The sequence below is a fragment of the Haliotis asinina genome, chromosome 2, assembly GCF_037392515.1.
Source record: "Haliotis asinina isolate JCU_RB_2024 chromosome 2, JCU_Hal_asi_v2, whole genome shotgun sequence".
In the NCBI taxonomy this organism is placed as follows: domain Eukaryota; kingdom Metazoa; phylum Mollusca; class Gastropoda; order Lepetellida; family Haliotidae; genus Haliotis; species Haliotis asinina.
In genome coordinates, this window is record NC_090281.1 from 74784109 (window position 1) to 74807970 (window position 23862).

Consider the following 23862-nt stretch of genomic DNA (forward strand, 5'->3'; position numbering starts at 1 on the left):
TATAGGTGAAAGAAGATTATATATTTTCTAGGAAATATATTTGCTAGGATCCTAGCAGGATCTTAGAATGTAGGCATTTCATTATCACTTACGAAAAGTGAAAAAGAGCCTCTGTATGCATGATTTGAAATAAAGAACTCTCAAATGATTTTGAAAGTAGAAAAGACATGGTCATTTAAATATCATGGGAAAGGTTTGGATTTGATTTCTTTTCAGCTGAAGATGTTGCAGGAGCGCCAAGACAGTCTCTTGTCCATGAAGAATAAATGCGAGAAGAAGCTGGCCATGGCACAGGCCAAGGAAAGAGCAAGTTAGTTTGACTTGTCCTTGTATTAGTGAACTGTAATGTTTCTTGTTACAGTATCAGCCATATTAAAATATGGTTTTCAAAATTCATTATGAAATATTCATTTGCTTGTCATTGACCTAACTTTTATTAAAGTATCTCTTGCTGCTAATATTGCTCCAATGTTTGCCCTTAGTGTTAATGCAAATTTAAAGGGTCCAAATATCATATCAGTAATAAATTATAGATGTTATTTTTTCTAGTCCTGACTCATGCTTAATTGCTTGTCTCCCTCTTCTATTCGAAAGTTAGTGGAGCACTTGAAATCCCTTGAAGTTCCCTTTCTTCAAAAAGAGGACGTATTATCACACTCGTGCACAGGCAGCCTCCCTTTCCTCTATATTTTGGCTCCAATATTGGTCACGTTTCCTTCTCCCAACAGGAAGGTTATGTGAGCTTCTTGGGTCCCTGTGCGGCACTTTTTTTCTCGTTCCTTCGGATTATTATGTAAATTTTCTCAACTTGTAATCATGGTTCATGCTTTGTTTACATTTTCATGAAAATTTGTTTGAGTCATAGATACTGGATTCTAGCATTCAGTCTACACTGAGTATGTCCATCCTCCACTGCGGTTTGTTCTTCCATTGTCTGCTGTAATATTTGTCAATATTTATCCCCTGAACAATATAATCAATATTTATTTGCCATTCTTGGACGTGCAAGAGACAAAATGAGTGGTCATGGTCATCAGTCATGTCTGATAAGGCTAATGATTGCGCTATGAACCGTGTGCTGATTACTACAGCAGATTTTTGTAATTCCATAGATGTGCCGGATCTGACTCAGGAGCATGACTCTGATTTGATGACGGATGCCTCACCAGCTAATAAGAGATCTATGATAAGGAAATCATCTGTGTTGCAGGCTAAGCAATCTAAACCATCTCCATCACAGAAGAAGACGACATCATCATCTACGAAAGATATTGTGGCAAAGCGCAGATATTTGATGAAATACCTATCCTATTTCCGGAGGTACCTCTCACCAACAGATTGCAACCTGCAGGACCCGGGCCAAGGACCTTATCTTCAACATCTATGCAGCATAAATCATTGAACGATTTTTTCGATGCAGACATTTTCTACAAAGGATGGCAACCCTACCAATACAGCGCACCTACATCATAGGCCAGGAGAGGCATCTGTATTCTCAGAAGAATACTCACCTCCTTTGAGATCTACACATTCAGTGCAGGATTTTGATCCTGGTCACTTCATGGACCAATCCACCCAATGCATGATGTCCTTTATAGATCAATGCTCTGCAGAAGTATGCCACAAAAGCACCTTTGTCGACTGTCATCGCTCATGAAGGCACATCTTACTCTCAAACCCATATGAATATTGAAGAGGACATGCATGAACGTTTATGTTCTTGTAGATCATCTCCACTGACAGTCTCTGCCTCATGCAGTGTGGAGACTTCCCAAAATGTCGGCTCAGCAGTAGTTCTCCAAGGAGGAGATTGTGATGTGATAATTATCAACATCACGAAGGAAAGGATTCTCTGTGCAGAAGATCTCTTTGTCATCATTAACAGAGTTATGCATCATCTACACCCAAGGATTTGGAAGCGCATACATCTATGCACAGGTACCTTTCATCGCATTAGAAATTGTCAACAAGGGGTCAATCTTCACGCATATACAGGAAGCCTTCGCCATATGCGCCCAGGGATTATTGGCTTGAAGAATCGCTCATAATGGGATATATGTTTTGAAGATGTGTGTAAGGAGTTACGTTCTGAGGATTAACACTTGGAGGATAAATGCAAGGATTCACACATGGAGGTTGCGTGAAGGGATGTTAATTACAATTATATGCCACCATACTTGTCGTCATGACTCCTTAGACACATTCTCGAATGTAGAAGCGGAAGTTATTTTCCCCAATGTAGGAGTAACTTTGTGTATAGCTAATGGATTTAGATTCTCCATCAAAGGAATCGAACTAAGCTTTCACTTGTAGGATGGTTAATGAGGAATTTGGTACAGTCACAGTCCCTCCCATCAATTCTATCTCTAAGGTATCAGACAGTCTCAGCATAGCCTTCAACAAGGCTGCAAAATATCAAAGCCAACATGTACCACCCTTTAACTCGAAAAGGTTTCCTCTATACCACAGGGAACCCTTCATGAAGGCTCTGGAGATTGACGAAGACTATAAACTTAAAAAGGACACTTGGATAAAATCTTATGAAGTGGATGACAAGAGGTTAGCTCAACCAGACACCATCACTCATCTTACCATTTATGGTCTGGCTAGATCTAGAACTATTAATGAAGCATTGATATCTAGATTCAAGAATTCAAGTTCAGAAGCAGACAGGATGAATTTGTCAGCTCTTCTGACACACAAGAGGGATCAACAATTTATATTGGAGCACCTTGCATCTACATCGTCAGGATTAACTCTTGAGAAGACAAGAACTTTTATCATCTTGCAAAATGGAGTGACAAATTCACCAAACCTTTACTTAGAGCCTCCTGGTCTACGCTTTCCTCATTTCCTCCACTGAAGATGGAAGTTGCTAGATCACTCACTCAGGAGTCCAGGGCAGTTATGATGATTAAGTCTATTGATACTTTGGCTACTGTCATCTGCCAGACTTCTCATAGTTACACCAACAAGTCAAAGTTCACAGGAGTTCAAAAGGCTAGAGACAACAAATATTCCAGCAGTAGAGGAGGTTGTGGTCCCTTTTGTCATACAACCTTCAACTGTGGGTGGAAGACTACAGAGGTACTGTGAAAACTGAAGAATACTACAGGATGACTTTGTATCTCAGATACTTCAGGCCGGATACAAGATACCACTAAATGCCACTCCACCACTTACCAGCGCACCACTGATGTTCACCTATGCTGTAGATCAGACTCAGAAATTGGAAGAAGCAATTATGTCTCTTCTAGACAAGAACACAGTAGAAGAAATAAAGCAAAGTCATCTCACACCAAGGTTTTATTTCCAAAATTTCCTTGTACCGAAGAAGAACTCATTTACAACATGAGGAGATTCAATCTTGATTATCTTTTCAAACCAGAACATTTCAAAATGATGCACCTTCCACAACTCACTGTGTTCGTCCACACGATTATATAGCCAGCATAGACCTATCAGGAAGCATACCTGCACTGCATCCACATTCAAGGAAGAACCTAAGATTTCTGTTCAGGGGCTGTCATTTTCAATGGCCTGTCCTACCATTGGGAATATTGTCAGTCCCTTGGTTGTTTATGCGGATAACAAGGCCTATAGTAACTATAGTAATTTGCATCGTCAAGGGGTACACAGTGCCTTCTATCTGGACGACAGGATTCAAGTGCAAGATGAAGTCAGTCAACTCAGACTTCACAATTAAACTACTAACTCAACAAGGATGGTCAGTCAATCTACTTAAGTCGGAATTAGAACTGAAACAGGATCTGCAGTTTCTAGGAACACAGTTTATCACACCCCTCACCCGCATAATGGTTCCAAATAATGAGTTTTGATCAAGATTCAAGCCGGAACATTGCAAGCGCTACTCCCTCCATTTAAACTTCGATATTAGCAATGCCTTCATGGACTGCTAACCTCAGCCCAGGCCATGACATGCAAGGGGAGGTTTCAATTTTGGCTGCTTCAACAGTGTGTGAATCTATATCTGACAACTCCACAGTGGCATATTGCATAACCAAGCAAGGATCAATGAGATCATGAAACCTGCTTCAACTGACACAGAAGACATAATTTTTACTTGCACTGGTCACAGCAGCCCAGATGTCAGAAATGCATACATTGGATATTGTGCAAACTGTTCGACTCCACAAATCGTGATGTGGTTCACTTGGGAATTCATTGCTAAAAATCATTTGCCAGGACAACCTGATAGACAGTTTCATATTCCAGTGTTATCTACCTTTCCTTAGACCACATGATACACAGGATTTATCTTTGTGTCTAGTTAAAACTGTCAAGTCTTATTTACAGTGGACACAAACAATGTGGCGGAAATTTAAACGTCTATTTATTACGTTGTCTACAGAGACATCTGCGGAAATCTCATGAACAACAATTTCAGTCTGGATGAAAACTGTTATTTTGCGAGCATATAAAGCAGCAGGACTTGAGCCACCATGAACCTCCAGTCCACACGAAGTAAGAGCTCTGATATCTACGCTTGCTTTACATGGAAATTGCTCAATTACAACAATCATGGAGGGCTGTTTTTAGAAATCAGATACAGTGTTTGCAAATCACCATCTCAGACATTGCAAGAGAGGATTCAGGCATTCACCAATTCAGCCCTCTTGTAACACAACAGTTAACAGTACCTCATAGGTGCTGAAAATAGCTCACCCTTAACACTTGACTCGTTGACTGTCAATGAACAAGATAGGTGGTTGAGCGTCCATGCGCACATTGGGACAGATTTGGATAATTTGTGGTTCATGGCTTATAACTTGAACACATCTAGCACTACGTTACGATATACATATATAATTAGCAAGATGTTAGTTAAATGACCACTCATATAGGTGAGAATAATTTGACAGTGTGGCTCCCCAATATACCAGTTGGACCTTGGAAGACATAGGAGAATTACAGTGCCATTATAGTTCCCTGGGGGGGATATTCAGAACATTTGAAGGAAGAATGAATCCAAGAAGTGGCATAACCCACCACCATATCCATCGGATACTGTAAGCCATTAAGCATGAGTCAGGATAAGGGAAAATGTGTAATTTCCTGAATAAAATTGATATTTTATACTTATCCTGGCTGCTGAGGTCAACCCTCCAAACCTCCCCTTCATGGCACTTTGATTTCCCTGCAAATCCTTGTGTTTGGGCTATGCTTTTTCGGAGAGAGTGGCAAATATGGCCGTTCATGTGACCAGTAATGGCGCCAAAACATAGAGGAAAGGGAGGCTGCCCATGTGCGAGTGTGATTGTACATTCTCTTTTTGAAGAAAAGGAACTTCAAGGGATTTCAAATGTTCCACTAACTGAAGAAGCGAAGAGGGAGACCAGCAATTTAGTATGAGTCAGGATGAGTATAAAATATCAATTTTTAATCAGGAAATTACATATTTGAACATGTGGATGCATGGTGTTGTAGTTGCAGACCCAGAGGCATTTGTAGCAACTGTATCTAGTTTGGCTCGTCCTGAAGAGGCTGAAGCCAAGTCAAACATTGTGGGCTACCCTGAGTCAGAGACAGAGGAAGATCCTAACGGTGAAATTCTTCCCAAAGAGCTGCAGGAGCTGCGTAGACATCTGACAGTCCTCAAAAATGAACTGAAGGCACAGGTGTGTGATTTCATTTCTGTTTAAATGTTTGTTCTTCAGTGTTACGGCATGTAAATACCGCATGGAAATTATTAAATTATGATGATCTGCGGGCTCACCGTAAGTGACACTTATCGTTTCAGCCCAGTGACAGTGTAGATGACGCTGAACCATCAGTTGTTGCTGTTGGGGAGCAGATCCTCAAGGATAAACTGCGAGACTTGCAAGACAAGAAACAACGAATGGACAGTTTATTTAGAGAATTGCAGGGATTGCAGTCTGTCAGGCTTGATCTGCTCAATGGTAATTGGTTCCCCAACAGTGTTTTCCTAAGAATTCAGTCAGAATTTGTGAATCCTTCTGATTGTTTGTATGCAGATGATTGTGAGTTTGCATTGCTGAAAGTTCTTAAGGATGCCATTGTCATGTTAATCAATAACAATAAAACAGTGCATGCATATTAGTACTTACATTATTTGTTTTGTTCCATTTTACAGAATCAAATATGAGGGAAAGGCCTCTAGAGCAGATACCTATTCCTGAATCCTTGCCTGATGCGCCTGACCTTGATGTCAGTACTATTTCACCTCAGGGCGCACAGCAGTTGAGAGAAGCACAGGACAAATTGGGGTCAGTAGACACATTTTAGGTATACTGCCTTTCAAAACAAAGTCAGCTATTGATGGACTGTGAGAGTTATTCTTTTTCATAGTGATCGTCCTTAGGGTACATATATGCATTTTCTGCTGCCGGAAAATGTCACGTGACAGTTGTAACAATGTTTTAATAAAAGATTGTACAATAAAGAAAAAGTCTTTTTTGTTCATGATATGGCCCCTCGCCAGGTGGCGTCAGCCCTCTGCCGCGCATGCGCAGGCAACCAGGTAAGCATCCAAGCCTGTATCATCATTCCTTCTGCTGTCACCGTTTTGTGTGGACATGCTGGAAAAAGATAAGAGATTACAAGTTGAACTCCGAGATGACTGAATCTCCCTCTGCTGTATGTATGGTTTATTCGTTCATCTAGAAAGAAAAGAACGTTTATTTAAACAGGGGTTCACTTGTTTTTGTCTGTGACTAAAGTTGTGTTAGCGCTGGCTTTCCCGTGGGCTACACACGTGTTGCTTTCCCATGGCAGGAAGTAGGCGTCCTCGCATGTGGAATATTGCGTCTTGTACCAACTATTTCAAGGTGTGGGTATTCACGTAATTTTCAATGTTTTGTAGGTGATATTTCGTACTCTTTGTACTAATTGTAATGCTATTAAAGTTATTTTTTCAATAAAAAAATAAAAAACAAGCTATTTGCTGCGATGCTCACCATTCGCTTATGCCTAGCAATTGGCTTTCATGCGTTTACGGCGTGTATGTCATGTGGGACGAATATCCTGGCCCAGGATAGGCATACTAAGTGCCTCTGCTGTTTAGAGAAGGGTGGCCACAACCCTGAGGTCTGCAAACTTTGCAAGGGTTTCTCCCCCCGGGCCAGAAAACGGAGGGTGGAGGACTTCCTTTTTATAAGGAGTTGCACTAGGGGAGGGGAGCGTTCGGAGCTTCCCCCGTCCAAGTCCAAAAAGGCTGCGCATGCTAAGTCTCAATCTAAAAGTAAGCCTCAGTCGACTACTTCGCAATCTGCCCCTTCTTCCTCTTCTGCCTCTGGTTTCGATATGAATTCTATATCCCAGTTGTGGAAAGTCCCTCGTCCATGAGTCCGTTGGAGGTCTCTGGCAGGAGTTCCTCACGCACACTGGGCGGGGGACATAGAGACTGGGGGGAGGATCGCTGGGCTCTGCTCGCTCTGCTAGCCTCAAGGCATCAGTCGACCCGTTGCCTTTAGCTTTGGGTCTGGACCCCTCGGCTACCCCAGAGAGGGATGGTTCGCTCTCAGTCCCTCTCTCAGTCTTGGTGCAGGGTCCATTGAGGATTCCTGGGGTTCCGGTCCATGTGTCACCCCTCCCCATGATAGCGGAGGACTCGGTTCTGTCCGAGCTTCCTCCTGCGTCTCAGGACCGGGGTTCGGACGGTGTTAGCTCGGTGCCTTGAGTGGAAGGTACCGTGAGCTCTTCCTTTCCCACTGTTGCTGTTCGCTTGTCCTCCAGGTTGGGGTGTGGTTCCTCTTTCTGAGGGGATTCTGCCTCAGCTTTGGGCTCGGACGTCAAGGCTATGTATGTTGGGGAAGTGGAGGAGCCCAAAGGAGCTTTCCGCTTTTCCCCAGCCTTGCGGGAGGGAGGCCTTGCACAGGCTATTCCCCAGGCCGCAGTCCCGACCAGCCGTCCGGACTTGACTGAGTTCCGCCTGCCAGACGAGGCTGTTGCAGCTCCGCATTCTCCCCTCTCTGGTACCCGCCTTCTGCTTTGACCTGCCTGAGCTTCTGAGGCATTACCAGCTGGGGGATGACTCTCTCTTTCTTGTGCCGGTGGTGGACGAGTGCGTGTTCACCTCGGTCGCCCTCGGCTGCCAACCAAGGGCATTTAGTTCCACCTTTTACCCAGTCAGGAGCCCCCCTGTGGCAGGCATACCGGACGTATGAGGAGGTCTGTTGGAATGCCATGCAGCAGGTGCGGGTGGTGGTTCATGCGGCTTACCTCTCTTCATTACAGCCCTGGAGACGGGGACGTCAGTTATTTGAGGTGCAGGCCCACCTGACGCGCGATTCCTTGCGATCAGCGGCGTCAACGGTGATGTGCGCAGTCATGGGGATGTGCAAGCTGTGGCTGTTGATGTCGCGGTACTCGGCGGCTACACAGCAGACCTTGCTGGCCCTTCAGCTGGGGGCGACGTTTCTGGGGGCGCAGCAGGTCATTCAGGAGGCTGCAGCGGCTGCGACGTCTTTTAAAGACTCGAAAGACTTGCTGGAGCAGCCACGGGTTTCGCACTCCCGTAGCGAGTTCCTCTTCCGGGCCTCTGGGATTTTACTCAACGTACTTCCTCGTTCCCAAGAAAGATGGCGGGTTCCGTCCCATTCTCAACCTCAAGGGGTTGAACCGCATGTTAGAGGTTCCGTCCTTCAAGATGGAGACGCTTCGCTCAGCGATCTCCGCTGTTCAGCCCGGCGATTGGCTTACATCAATGAACCTGAAGGACGGGTAACTTCACATGCCAATACACCCGTCGTTCAAGCAGTTTCTCTGACGAGGTGTGTTGAAGATGCTCCCCATCGCCATGGCCCCAATGGTGTTCACCAAACTCATTATAGTGTCAGCTTCTCTGGCCAGGTCACAAGGAAGGCGTTGTCACCCTTACCTGGACGACTGACTGCTCAGTGCGCTATCTCAGCCAGCGAGTCTAGACTCTACTCATGCAGTGATAGAGATTCTAGTTTGACTGGGGTGGATCATCAACCTCAAGAAATCCGACGTGGTACCCACCCAGGACTTGGTTTTCCTTGGGGCGCGATTCACAACGAATCAGGGTCTTGTCTCTTTGTCGCCCGACCGAGTCAGCAGAGTACGAGAGATGGTGTCTTCCTTCCTCTCACAGCCCCATACCCCGGCGCAAACTTGGCTCATGCTCCTGGGTCACATGGCGGAGACCGTCTCTGTGGTATGACGGGCGCGGTTGAGGATGCGACCCATACAGCAAGCTTTGGCGAGTCTGTGGGCTCACTCAGAGGATCTGGAGAAGTGTCTCACAGTTCCCGGGTGGTTTGTCTTCTCACCTTCAGTGGTGGACCGATGTCGGGAATCTCTCCAAGGGGGTCCTCTTGTAGCTCCCGATGCCAGCTCTTACAGTTCAAACCGATGCGTCCCTCGTGGGCTTGCAGGGCATTCTGAGAGCTGTCTGGTTGGTATTCGAGCGCTTTCTGGATCATGTCAGGGGCCAGGTGGTTCATCTTCAGATTCATCTTCATCCTGAAGCAAGGCAGCACGGTGTCCCAAGCACTCCCTTGGGAGACATGGGATTTCCTCCTCTGGTGTGACAAGTACAACTGTCAGGTGATTCCGGTTTACCTCCCGGAGCTGAAGAATGTGCGAGCCGGATCCTGGCCCCACACGAGTGGATGCTCGATCGGCAGATATTCGGAGTTATCTCCCAGTTGTACGGATCGTTCAGGTGGATCCACTTCCCCTGATTCCCTGTGTGCTCCCAGCTGTCCATTCAACCAGCTCGGCTGCTAGTGTTACTGGCACTGCTAATTCTCAGGTTTCTGGTTCAACCTCCTGTTCTATTACCTTTGCGACCAGACATTCTCACTCAGAATGGTGTGCCACACCCCAATCCACGGATTCAGTGGGTGGCTTGGCCTCTGTCAGGTATAGCCTCGAGGCACGCAGAATTCCTGTGGCAGTTGCAGACAAAATTCTAGCTTCGAGGCGGGATTCGACAAACGTTCAGTATGAGGATAGGTGGTCCCGCTATGCGTGCTGGTGTTCATGTAGGGGGATTGCGGATCCCTTTTCTGCGGATTTAGTCCGAGTATTGGAGTTCTTGCAAGTTTGTTTGGAAGAGGGCTTTGCGGCTTCGACCATTCGCGGCTATTTCCACCGCTATTTTCACCTTTCACACCCCTGTCGATGGTCCTCTTCTGGGGCAGCACCTCCTTGTCCAGCGCTTTCTAGCTGCAGTGGATCGGGTGCGACCTCCTGTGAGGTGAACTAGCCCACCTTGGGACTTTTCAGTCGTGCTTGATTGGCTGTCTGGTCTCATTTTCTGACGTCTATCGGCTATTTCTATTCAGCTGATAATGTGGAAGGCTGTATTTCTTTTTGCGGTAACATCTGGGAGAAGGGTTGGTGATTTACATGCCATGTCGGCAGACCCGGCGCTGACAGTGTTTCACCTTGACTGTGTCGGTATTCACCTCCCGGATACTTAACCGTCGGAAGATCGATCACGCTTTCCATGTGACAGCTCCTATCAAACTTCCCATTCTCACCCAGCCTTCTACATCAGGGACCTCTGGAACGAGCACTTACCCGTTGAATGTCCGTAAGACCCTCAAGGTCTATATCAAACGAACACAAGGGATCCGTACGGGTACCCTCTGTTCTGCTGTTACGGTGGCGGGAAGGCTTGGTTGCTGGCTAGCAAACAGACGCTATCTCGCTGACTAGTTATATGTGCGGCGTATCAGGCCAAGGACAAGCCTTCCCCTGAGGGGTTGAAGGCTCACTCAGGCAGGGCAGTAGCAGCTTCCAAAGCATTCGCATCAGCACTGCCCATTGAAGAGATTTGCTCCGCGGCCATTTAGAGCAGGCCGGGCACGTTTATCAAGCATTATCAGCTTGATACACATTCCCGTGAACGTGGAGGGTTTGGCTGTACTGTTCTCTCCAGTGGAGAGTGTTCTGCCACCCTGAGTGAGTCTTGGTTCATTGACAGGTGACGCTGATGACATACTATATAAAAGTTCATATCTCCACTTTGATCATATCCCACGACTGCGATCTAGATTGATTTTGTTGTCAGTCTTTGCTGGGTTTTCCCCTTACGGTGCTCTCTATGGACATCATGATGTGGGCGGGGTTTTCTTTGCACTATTGACAGTCGATCCCCTGCTACATGCCTCTCGCAGATGCTACTCAGGAGTTGACAGGTGAGAACTTTTTTTAGTGAGTTATTTTCATGACTTATATCGCCCTAATTGAGTACTGTACCAGAATTCCCTCCTCCCTAGCCTCCAGTCTTTGGGAGTCTGAGCTCATGCATATATGTACCCCAAGGACGATCTCTATGAAAAAGAATTAGACAAACCTGTAGAGGTTTCCAATTCTTTGAAGAGAATCGTCCTTGGGGTAGGGCCACCCACCTCCCGGCAATTCTGTTCATTGATTTATATATCAGCAGAAGGAATGATGCTACGGGCATGGATGCTTACCTGGTTGCCTGCGCATGCGCGGCAGAGGGGTGACTGCACGTGGTGAGGGGGCGTATAATGAGCAAAAAAGACTTTTTCTTTATTGTACGATCTTTTATTGAAATATTGTTACAACTGTCACATGACATTTTCCGGCAGCAGAAAATGCATATATGTACCACAAGGATGATTCTCTTCAAAGAATTGGAAACCTCTACAGGTTTGTCTAAATTTATGTTGAGGAATGATTTTGTCTGTGTAGTAGTTTGATTTTCATTGCTTCTTTTAACACTTCAGTAAACTGCGTGAAGTTCGTGAGCGGTTGAATCAGCTTCGAGACTTGGTGTCCTATTACCAGACCGTGAAGGGAGAAGGTGATGGAGCTGGTGGTGAAGGGGCAGAACAGTCTTCAGCAACAGCATACAGTGATTATGGGGCAGACATGGATCCAGAAGCTATGCTGCAACAGTGAGTTGGTGACACCTTTGGAAGTTTAGATCTTCAGTAATCCATGTTTGTAGAAGTGAGATTTGTCTGGTGACAATGAGTGACCTAACCATATACACTATGACTGATTTTACAAATGTATTACATCTTGATGGCATAATTGTATGTACTGTAGTACAGTGATGTGTATCAATATTTCTCATTACATGCAAGAACCTAGTGGTTTAAGCATTCTGTTGTCACACAGAAGACCTTGGTTCAATCCCTCTTATTCCTTTGTGATGACTATTTCCAGTTTCTACTGCTGTTATACTGCTGTATTATTGCCTGAAGTGGCATGAAACCATATTCACTCACCCACTCACTCTCATTAGGTTGGTGCAGTAGTGTTACCTAGTGGTTCAACCACTATCTTGTCATGTTTAAGACCCATTCATTTTCTTCATGTACGTACAATGTGCACCAGTTTTTGGCGTCTTCCACTCTGATATTAATGGAATATTGCTCAAAGTGGTGTGTAACCATACCCACTCACTCACTCACTGTGATTAAGTAATTAATTTTTAACTTACTTACCATAGGTCTTATGCACATTACCTCAAGCTTCACTAAAAAGAGATCAGACAGTCGTTGATTTTTCATTCTCTAGAATGGCTACCACATGTATCGACGAAAGCACATGAACAGAAATGATATGACCTCCCTGCCCGCGTAAGCGTGGCTTATCCAAAAATTCACTTTTACTTCAAGCATCTTACGAGTTAGACGTTTTTGGTTTTCGCTTAGTTGACAACTTACTGATACCTTATCTGTATTAAAGTTGTTAGCTGTATCGGGTAGGTATGTATTTATAACTCTTTCTCTTCTATTGGTGGGTGAAGAAGGAATTACATTAACTTCACCTACCTTGTGTTTCTCACTTTGGTGTGGGGTGTATTTCCCACGTCGTTAGTATCCATCTGCTTGGTTTTTGTGGTGTTTCATAGTCTTATATGTCTGTTTCACCATAATGTTCTTGCTTGCATGTTTGTCATATTATGTCCTATTTTTTGCTTATTTCAAGCTCTTCTTGACACAGTGGGAGCAGCCATTTTGGCTGTTTGCTGTCTACTGTCCTGCCCATTCCTTTTGCAGTAGTGTTTTATGTCTTTATTTAGGGGTGTTTTTCTGTTGGTGTTTACATGCTATTTATGTTTCACTTTTTCGTGTTTTACAGCTTTGTGTGTATGACACACAGTTTTGTTGTATCTGCAAAGTGCAAAAGTGTGCAAAGGACCTCATCCCAGTTTCATTATTTATCGCTGACTTTAAAGCATTTCTCGTTTGCGGAAGAGGAATATTCGTCTTTGGGCTCACACTCCTCTCTGCCACAGACACAGGACAACCGTTCCCCTCCAATGACAGCTCAGGCGCCTAACCAAGGCCTGCCCCCAAACGTCGGTACTCATTGGATGCCTTTGTTGAGCCTGATGCCTCTTCTCATCTGGAAGTACAGAAGCTACTATGGACTCCCCTTTTGCCAACAGCAGTGACTACTCAACCTGGCCATTCCAACACCGACGCCAACGCTGACTTCTACCTTGTCTGCTGTGGTTCCAGCGCCGACACCTATGGCTCCTCCTGCTGACGTTGAGACTTGCTGCATAAACCAGCACCAAAGCCTATGCTGATGCTGTTAATTACGCTGACGCTGACGCCGTTTGTTGACTATCATATTCCAAGGGTAGCTCCTTCCTCTACTGTTTCTCGTGAAGAGGATTTACAACAGCAGTGCCTGGCATCTGCAGGATGAGCGTTCAGCTTCAGCTCACCCAGGTCTCGTTGCCTATCGAGGAGTCTATGCCTTAGTCGCTTCCGCCAATTAGGTCTAGGTCTCACTCTTCCCATTGTTCTACAGATAGGGAGAGATGTTCCAAATCCCCAAATCATGTGTAGTGTCATTGTTGGTCCCGGTCAAGGTCGTATCCTTGCCAGTTGCCACAATGCCTATGTTCACGTTCCCTGGATGTTACAGTTCTTTGAAAGAGCCTTGGTCGTGTTCCGTCCTTCAGCGCCCAACGCCTATACCTCAAGTCAGTGACATGATGTGCCTACTGTTTCATGGGATGAATCAAAGGAAAGCTGTTTCTCCCCATATTACAACGAGGAGATGCTAGAGGAGACAGATGATGGGGGCAATTACCTTTCCCCTGCGTGGTCTATGATTGAATTGCCAACAGGTTGCCTGATTTGCCCATCGCCGTCTTTTGGTACAAAAGTATGATCCGAAGGATAGTAGGCTTTCGCCAGAGTTGCTTTTACCCCTTCACCCGATGGTGGCTGATGCTGTTGCCTCCCTGGATGCAGATTTTGCGAAACTATCACTCAACTTGGCAATCAAGGTTCCAGAGTCATGCAAGGATGATTATAAGATTCATAGCTTGGATTCAGCTGACAATGGAGCATGGTGAATCCCTGAAGCAGATATCCAGCTCTTGTCAGTCCTCTGGTCATGTGCAGGATTCGAAGATGATAGCGATTGATATGGAACTTAAGCAAATGTTGACCCATTCAGCTTTGACATCTGCGACATCCGTGGCAGTCTGGGATTCAACCGAAGATCGAGGAGGATTGACCATTTGTGGCCCTTCGAATACTTTGGCCATGACAACCATTGCGCAGTGCTCTGTTCACCTGGACCCATGTATGTGACAAGAAGAATTCAAAAGGAAGCTGCTGAGAGCCCCTTTCTGCCTTTCATGACAAGACATCTAAGGGCAGAGGGAAGGGCTGATGCGTTCCGATAAACCATCCATGTGCGGGAGGGGAGATCACATCACTTAGCCATTCTAGAGAATGGCGAATCAACGACTGTCTGATCTCTTTTAAGTGAAGCTTGAGTTACTATGTGGGCTTGTCCCCCTTAAAGCCCTGTGTTTGATTACCCACATGGTAGTTACAGTACAGTCGAACCCTGTTTATCAGAACGGTTTGGTTTCACTCGAAAATCGTCCGGGTACTGAGACATCCATTTAACTGGATCAAACAAGCAAAACGTGAAAAATAAGTGAAAGCAAAAAAATTTCATCTAGGTATATCAATAAATCAACAGTCAATAGTGGTAACAGTGAATCATCATAACATATAAGTGTACTGATTATACATGCAAAGCTGAATGCAGATTACCATTTGTCAGGTTGTCTCGGACGTAATCATGTAGCGTTTGGAGCTTCTGATGGTAAATTAGATGAAAAACGAAAATCAATGGTTAAAAATTTCTATTTTACCAATTGTATGGGTTTTTTTTTTTAATTTTAAATGCCCTAATCACATATGACATCGCGTCGAACTTGTGCTGTCTGCAGAAAGTAAACTTCCAGAAGTTATCACATGACTTAGATCATGTGGCAGGCTTTTTTTAACTTGCGTCGTGGCAGATAGGAGTTGTCAATGTATATGTGTTATACATAGTACAATTATAGTGTAGTTTACCTTAATCCTACTTAACATGTGTTTTCTTTAAAGAAGAGATGTTCTGACGTGTGCCAAATCCTAATGAACAACCCGATGACGTGTGTCACTAGTGTTTTGCTAACTAGTCAATTCACACCAAATGCCTTCCGATAGATTAAGAATGAAATTAAAAAGTGCGGTAAAAGGTGTTGACGTGACAAATGCACGTTGTAAAGATGGAAATCTATGGGAATGGTTTGAAAATTCGCCGTCCAGGTCCGGAAGTGTGGGGTCTTCTTAAGTGAGTACAATTATTGAACATAAGTTTTGTTTCTCGTAAAAATCGTCCGGAAGGCAGGGTTTCCTGATATGTGGGTTCCGAGTAAACGGGGTTCGAGTGTATGTGAAACACATTTCTGGTGTCCCCTGCTTTGGTATTGCTGCAATATTGCTAAAGTCGGAGTAAACCCAACTCACTCAGGTGAGATATGTTTTGTATGTCATGTGTATCTGTTGTGATAGACTACTACAGCAAGTTGGTCCTGACAGAGGTGATAGAGGTGGCCGAGCTATGACAGCAGAGTCGGCTAGCAGTTTTGGAGCTGGTCAGACGCTTGTCAACCTGCCACCAGGGCCAGCTCAAGAGGAACACTCAGATGAAGAGAATGCATCAGATTCAGAGTCAAACAAAGAGTCTCAGCTGTCTAGTCTTGGGCCATGGGGGGATGACCCTGAAATACAGGAAAAAGTTCAGTAAGTGAAGTTGACATTTCACAGGTATTTTAATTTGTAAACAAGTATTAATGTTAACTGGTTGTGATGGACCGCAAGACCACTGGTTATCTTGTACTAGGTGTCAACACTGTTAGTTTGTCAAACCACTGATGTGTAACTGTGCAGAGTTGTCTCCCTTATTAGTGGGTTCTGGATAATCAGCCCTCTTTGCACACAAAGTAGCAGTAGCAAAAGCAGATGCTTCCTAAACCCTGCAATACATAGCTTCTGTATTGCTTGAAACTTATACTCCCCTCACTCAGTTGTCAATATGTCATAAGTCTGCATAAAATGCTTCCACTGTTTAACTTTTGGATGGTTCATTCAGTTTTTAGATATACAGGGATTTGCGATAAGAAAAAGGCTGGTTGTAATGCATGACCAAATGGATGGGGGGACTTGGTCACTGTCATCATACAAGGATGTGAATCATTTGCTAACAATATCAGTCACTGAATCATCTGGTTCTTATTCAGTTATGTACAGGTTTTTAATTTACTGGGTGTGGTAATAAAACTGTAATACTGGCAATGTATCATTAACCCCAGCCCACTTGAAGCAAGTGGAGGAATGCTTGATATTTTCTCATTCTCCTTAAATCTCTGTGAGTCCTGTACGTACACTTAGTCTGTGAGGATCTATTTAATGTAGTTTCAAATAAATGTGATGCATTTGCTTTCTATCCTGTGCCCAGGAAGTTGCGTGCTGCTAAAGAGAAGCTGCGTCAACTTCAGGATATTGTGGCAATGGTGCAGCAGTCTCCCAGTGGTGCCCCAGATATACCAAATGCTGTGATGGAGCTGGCTGTCAGTGAAGAAGGTGAAGTCATCCCCCAAGCTGCTCAGATGAATGACCAAAACATGTCTGTCAGTGAAGGAGAGATCCCTACACAAGACAAACACTCACAGTAAGTATCTTCCAGGAATTGTTTGGATGTTCATGTTGTTTGAACTTTACCTGAATGAAATTCTGCATCTATGAGCTTTGTTTTGAATATTTGTTTAGATCATCTGATCGATCTGGTGATAATACATGCACAAAGAGCAATTGAGTAAGTAAACTTACCCATCATGGTTTTCAAGGCTCGAATGACGAAAACCGATGCCCACCAGAAGGGTATTTTAAGATCATGTTCAATTGTTTGCCATGGTTGTCAGTTATGTTCTTCTTGTTGTAAGCTTAGTTGAGTTTATTATGAACATCTGTTTCAGAAGTGAAGAAGCAAGACAGTTCTCTACAATTGAGCAGCAGAGAGAAGAACTGCTGAGTTTGCGTGAAGAGCGAGAGAGACTGATGGCTGTCCACTCAGCACTTCAGAGTCTCCAAGAGCAGTTCCAGTTGGCGGTTTGTATTGTGATCAATGTGCAAGATTTGCACAAATATTAGACTCTCTGGTAATTGTCGATTAGATATTTCCTTACAAATTCCTTGAAATTTATAAAAGGCCTAAATAGTATCTGGAATATGTCAGCAAAGAAAATGGATGTATGGTTTATAGAGTAGTAATGTCCCAATTATCAGTTTGAAAACACATCTGAATCTTACTTTTAACCTACAAAAGTGGCTGGTCTTACCCTGAAAAGACTTTTAGTCATGTGACTCTTTTTTTCCCCAACCAAGAATTGCCCTCCTCATGAAATGTCTTTGAATCACTGTTGATTGTCTTTAGGAGACATCATCCTTTATCTTACCTCGCACATGAATGTCGCTTTCTGGCTGGCAGAGCGCTTTTCTGTTATTTTCAGTGTACCCCGCTTAAAATGCACAAGATTTTATGAGGACTCTTAAGTTGATTCAGATCTGTGTATTGTTCTATGTTTTTATTGTTTTCCTTGTAAATAAGAGACGAAGGCAGAAATGCTGATAACTACCTTTGTCGTTCAGAGTTGTCTTGCATCAGTCGTGGCATCATGCTGCATGGCAACTTCCTATAAATTATGAAATCATTGCATGGTATTTCTTTTTGGTTTGCTATTTGTTGCTACAATACTCTTCCCCTGCATATTCTAAATGTATTGATCCGTAGTAGTAATGATTAGACGGCTGGATGTTGGAATATTTCTGAAAATGCTTTGTAGTGTTTACATTTCAAACAAGCTCAGTCTTTCGAGCACACCATTCGTTTTCACACACAATATCTTTTTTGTTGGTTTATCTAGACAGTTGGTATAGGTGACACAGACAATTTGTAATCTAATTCTGAATTGAATTGGGAATTCAGCGATGCATTTGTGGATGCTGACCATGAACAAATGTTTGTAATTTGTGTCTCAACACTGGCCCTAGCGAAACATGATTCTGTAAACACTACTGTATCCAGTATGGTGGACAGTGCACTTCAGCGTTCGTGTAAGTGTATTTTCGAAAACATCTCATCAGATTAAGGGTTCATTGGCAACTTTTCAGAATTATTATGAACGGTTACATGAAAACTTTATATTAATGATCATTAATATGTTATTTTGAAATTCAGTAATCCCAGTAATTATCAGATTTATTACAAAAAATACAGCAAATAATGCTGTGAATCACGAGTTCATCTTGTGTCCATTTGTTTTTTTAATTAGAGTGCAATTCATCGGGGAAATTTTGACTCAAATGGACTGTACAGATTTTTGTCTGTCTTATTTTTTCCATTAAAACAATTCGCTCTCAAAAGTGAGGGTTGAGCTTCCTTCCTTTCTGGAGCACCACTTGAACCGTTCAATATCTTTCCACAGAACTGGCAGATTTATAAGTCAGATCTTTTAGTGTTGTCTTTTGCTATTTACAGATTTTTGGCATATATGTCTTTCATGATTTCAATGGAGATGAAATAATAGAGAGAAACAGAACGTTTATTTAAACCAAGATTTAACTTCTTGTCTGTGACTGAAAGTTGTATTAGCGCTGGCTTTTCTCCCTCTGGGCCCAGAATAGGAGGACGGCAGATTTCTTTTATAAAGAGTTGCGGGAGGCTGGAGGGGAGTTGTTGGGACTTCCCCCGTCCAAGACTAAGAGAACTAAGCATGATAAGACTAAAGACCTTAAGTCTAAATCTAGCAAGTCTAAGTCAGTTCCCACCTCACAGCCTTCTTCTTCGTCTACTTCTGGTTTCGATATGACACTTATCACCCAGTTGTTTCAGCAGCACATGGACTCAGTGAAGTCCCTCGTCCACGAGTCCAGACGGAGAGTCTGGGGGGCAGATCAGGGGCTCTGCTCGCTCTGCTGGCCTAGAGATGTCTGTCGATCCGTTGCCTTTGGCTTTGGGTCCGAATGCGTCAGCTACCCCAAAGAGGGAGGGTTCGCTCCCAGTCCCTCTTTCAGTCTTGGCACAGGGTCCGTTGAGGATATCCTGGGGTTCTGATGGGACAAGTTCGGCAACTGGAGTGGAAGGTGCCTTGGGCTCTTCCTTCCCCACTGTGGTTCAATCTTCCGCTGGGTCGGGGTATGGGTCCTCTTTCCGAGAGGATTCCGCCTCAGCCTCAGGTTCGGATGTCGAGGCTATGGACGTAAGGGAAGCTGAGGAGTCCGAGGGAGCTGTTCTCTTTACCTCGGCCAGAGTAGAATAGGCCTTCAGCAACCCATGCTTGCCATAAGAGGTAACTGTGCTTGTTGTAAGAGGCGTCTAACTGGATCGGGTGGTCAGGCTCGCTGACTTGGTTGACACATGTCATCGGTTCCCAATTGTCTAGATCAATGCTCATGTTGTTGGTCACTGGATTGGCTGGTTCAGACTCGATTATTTACAGACCGCCGCCATATAGTTGGAATATATTGCTGAGTGCGGCTTAAAACTAAACTCACTCACTCACTTACCGCCTGACGCTTTCCATGTGACAGCTCCTATCGAACTTAAGACTCTCACCCAGCCTTCTATATCGGGGACCTCTGCAATGAGCACTCACCCATTGGATGTCTATGAGACCCTCAAGGTCTATATCAAACGAACACAAGGGATCCGTACGGGTACCCATCTGTTCTGCTGTTATGGTGGTGGGAAGGCTGGTCTGCTGGCTAGCAAACAGACAATATCTAGTTGGCTAGTTTCGGTCATCTGTGCTGCATATCAGGCTAAGGGCAAGCCTCCCCCTGAGGGGTTGAACGCTCACTCGGTCAGAGCAGTAGCCGCTTCGAAAGCATTCGCATCGGCACTGCCCATTGAAGAGATTTGCCCTGCTGCTATTTGGAGCAGGCCTAGCATGATACACACGTGAATGTGCACGGTTTGGCCGTACTGTTTTCTCAGTGGAGGGTGTCCTGCCACCCTGACCGAGTGAGTCTTGGTTCCTTGACAGTTGACGCTGCTGATATACTGCATATACAGTCGGGCCGCGTTTATCCGAACACTTGTGTTTTTATTGAAATTGTCCGGATAAGCGAATTTTCGGATATCTGAATCACGGGCCATATGTATATGAAACGTACAAAGAAACGAACATAGTAGGCATCAGACACAATCTTTATTGATTACGGTACATATAAACAAATATCAGTGCATACAATGTCTCATACCTGTTCATGCAGTTATGCTCACTTGAAGAAATCAGTCATAGCCTTTTGCACTGATTGTATAGACAAGCGAGAGGAGTTTCGTCGGTCAGTTCGTCACTGTCGACATTCACAAGATCATCAACAGTAACAGTCACAGTTGCAACTTGTGCACAGGATCGTAGTACATCGTGAAGTTCCGACAAGGCCACGTCGACATGTGGATCCTCATTTGATTGGATAATATCCACATGACGAAAGCTGTTAGCAATTGTCTTTTCGCTCACAGCTGTCCAGGCTTGCTTGATCATCCGGATTAATTAATTATAGTGACCAACAAATTGACACGCCTCAAAATTAACACAGTGTCACCTTGCTACTCAGAGGTAATTAATCTTCTCACGCTTCAAATACCGCGGAGTTATTTGTTACATCACGTGAGGCCCTCAGTAATTGCATGTGTAAACATACAGGTGCTCAGCCATCCGGATATATGAGACAAAAATGCTCATAATTTAGTGTTTTGTCTGTGAAAATGACTGTACGTTTACGGAAACCGGATTTCCGGATATGTGAGTAATTTTGCAACGTTGTGAATTCGTTTTAAGGAATTTTCGGAAGGCGAGTTTTCCAGATATCTGAGGTTCAGATAAATAGGGCATGACTGTAGGTGCATATCTCCACTGTTGACATATACCACGACTGCGATCTAGATCGATTTGTTGTCAGTCCTTAGTTTGGTTTTCCCCCTTACGGTGCTCTCTATGGAAATCACAATGTGGGCAGGGTTACTTTTGCACTTTTGACAGTGCTATTTATATCATGCTTAGCTCTGAGGTCAGTATCGGTGCGGTTGCTGGCTGTTGGTCCCCTCCCATAATGCCTCTCGCAGAAGCTCACCGGGAGTACTCAGGTGAGAATTTTTGCGTGAGTTAATTTACGTAATTACTATCGCAATAATTACGTATGGTACCAGAATTCCCTCCTCCCTAGCCTCCGGTCTTTGGGAGTCTGAGCTTATGCATATATGTACCCCAAGGACGTTCTCTATGAAAAAGAATTAGACAAACCTGTAGAGGTTTCCAATTCTTTGAAGAGAATCGTCCTTGGGGTAGGGCCACCCATCTCCCCGCAATTTTGTTAACTGATTTATTCAGCAGAAGGAATGATGCTACGGGCTTGGATGCGCGGCAGAGGGGTGAGTTTACGTGGTGAGGGGTCGTATAATGAACAAAAAAAGACTTTTGTTTATTGTACAATATTTTATTAAAACATTGATATAACTTTCCAGCTGCAGAAAATGCATACATGTACCCCAAGGACAGTTCTCTTCAAAGAATTGGAAACCTCAGGTTTGTCTAAATTTACCTCTTTTGGTGACAAGTAGCATTTTTTTGCAGGAAAATGAAGAACCCATTACCAAGAAACAGAGTAAAGATGGTCGAGGATCAGGTCAACAAGGCAGTACCCCAATGGTTACCTGTAAGTTACTTAACATAGGGAGAAGTAAAGAGCAGGTGATACTATCAAGGAAAAAATTGATAAAATATTTGAGAGTTATACATGATGTCTGATTTGGTCATGTATTTTGTCCTGATTATGATCTTTGGTGACATTCACATGTTTTTCGCAAGTGGTAAATGTCTATGATATGTCACATATGTAATGATAATGCATTACTCTTTCAAGAACCTTGACTAACTCACTACTAGTGACAGTGGGGAAGACTGCAGATTGTGCCTATATTTTCAGAGTTTTGGGATCTGCTGTTTCTGTTGTAGTTGCATCGAATGATGAGCTGTACAGCAAAATGAGAAAGCATAGAATCCTGCAGGAGGAATTGAGACAAAAGAAAAAAGAGTTGGAGGCAATGATGAGGAAGGACAGGAACAAGAAACAGTATTTCCGGAATCAGGATAACCATAGTGACACAGTTTCTTACTCTACGGATGCATTTGCGTAAGTTTATCACTGACTTTCTGTCTTTTGTGTATTCTTTTGGAAAATGTTGGTTTATGAATGTTCATAGCTGATAACCTTTTCAGAGTTCAGTATATGTATGAAGGAGTTAGATGTCTAATACACTGAGCGTTTGTTTGTTTGTTTATTTATTTATTTCAATTTAGTGCCAGCGCTAGTGCTGATGCTACCATGGCAACATGGGGTGGTTCAACTGTGGATAATCTTGGAAGCATCACTGAGGATGAAGATGGCAATGACCCAGAGGCTGGACAAGATGATGATGATGGTGAGATATTTCTCTTCCACACCCCTCTGACTACAAGCAGACATTTATCATAAGTGAAATGGAAACATCTTTTCAGTAATTTTGATCAGACTAAGTGGATGGATTGCTTTTGATGGATGGATTCAGTGTGTCTTTGTGTCATATTAGTGGTTATCATGATGATTTTTTAATGCCTTTATAGTGTTTAATATGTTGCTATGCATAGGATACCCAAGTGATGGCATAGTGCAGGTTGAAGAGGAAGAAGAGGAGAATGATTCTGATGGAACCTATACAATTGAAGACGATGCCAGACAGAGAAGGTCTGAGAGGTCCAGACGCTCAAAACATCAGAGTTCTCGTCCCAAGCTCTCAAAGGTGTCTGTGTCTTCAGCAGGAGGAGCACATGGATGCCCAAGGCCAATGAGGAAGCAAGAAGGTAAGGTTTTCAGAGAGTTTTTAAAGTTTATGTGGTCACTTTCAAGAGATGAGAATCAGAATCTTCATTACAGTCTTCATTACATGTTTCTTCCAGAATCTGTAAGACCAAAACAGCCAACACGAGTGCAGAAGAAAAAGGGCAAGCTTGTAAAGAGAGATGTTCGCGTCAAACAAGAAGTGAGTTCACTAAATAACATTTTCCTGCATTAATGCTTTCTGCAGTGATTGAAGGTTAATCTAGAGAAGGGTGTTAAAAGAGGATTACTGTGGCATGTAAACTATGTATTTTTACTTTAATAGTTGGTATGCTTTGTTAATGCAGAGAACACTGACTGGTCCAATAGCCACATACTCACTTTGGTTAACATTTTGCTTAAAGTTCCATTGGTGTGAAACTGTTTGGATTTCTCTTGTAGAATCATCAACTGGAGTAAGGTACCTTGCCTGAAAGTTAAGGTGTTATACTGTGAATTTTAGAATTACCGGTCAGCTGAGGAAATAGTTCAAGAGGAGGAGCAGAACGGACAGAGCCTGGGTATGCTGCAGCAGCAGCTGGAACGGACATCTCAGATGTGTCAGGCTCTTCTCTTGGACCAACAATCTGCCAGCCCCTCACAGGGAATGATGTCACCATCAGGTAAACAGTGCATTTGT

The 23862-nt window shown here is 43.8% G+C and overlaps 1 protein-coding gene across 5 annotated transcripts in view; it reads left to right on the plus strand.

Annotated features, from left to right (window-relative positions):
- LOC137274316 (pericentriolar material 1 protein-like) overlaps window positions 1–23862 on the plus strand; it is a 57347-nt gene that overhangs the window by 22080 nt on the left and 11405 nt on the right. For all 5 annotated transcript variants that reach the window (XM_067807458.1, XM_067807456.1, XM_067807457.1 and 2 more), the window contains exons 10-23: window positions 217–310; window positions 5449–5639; window positions 5762–5921; window positions 6116–6248; window positions 11712–11882; window positions 15816–16046; window positions 16762–16974; window positions 17279–17411; window positions 21941–22022; window positions 22322–22499; window positions 22667–22788; window positions 22994–23206; window positions 23303–23385; window positions 23686–23845. In XM_067807458.1, the coding sequence (XP_067663559.1) occupies window positions 217–310; window positions 5449–5639; window positions 5762–5921; window positions 6116–6248; window positions 11712–11882; window positions 15816–16046; window positions 16762–16974; window positions 17279–17411; window positions 21941–22022; window positions 22322–22499; window positions 22667–22788; window positions 22994–23206; window positions 23303–23385; window positions 23686–23845 (2164 nt within the window). The remainder of the gene's footprint in view (window positions 1–216; window positions 311–5448; window positions 5640–5761; window positions 5922–6115; window positions 6249–11711; window positions 11883–15815; window positions 16047–16761; window positions 16975–17278; window positions 17412–21940; window positions 22023–22321; window positions 22500–22666; window positions 22789–22993; window positions 23207–23302; window positions 23386–23685; window positions 23846–23862) is intronic.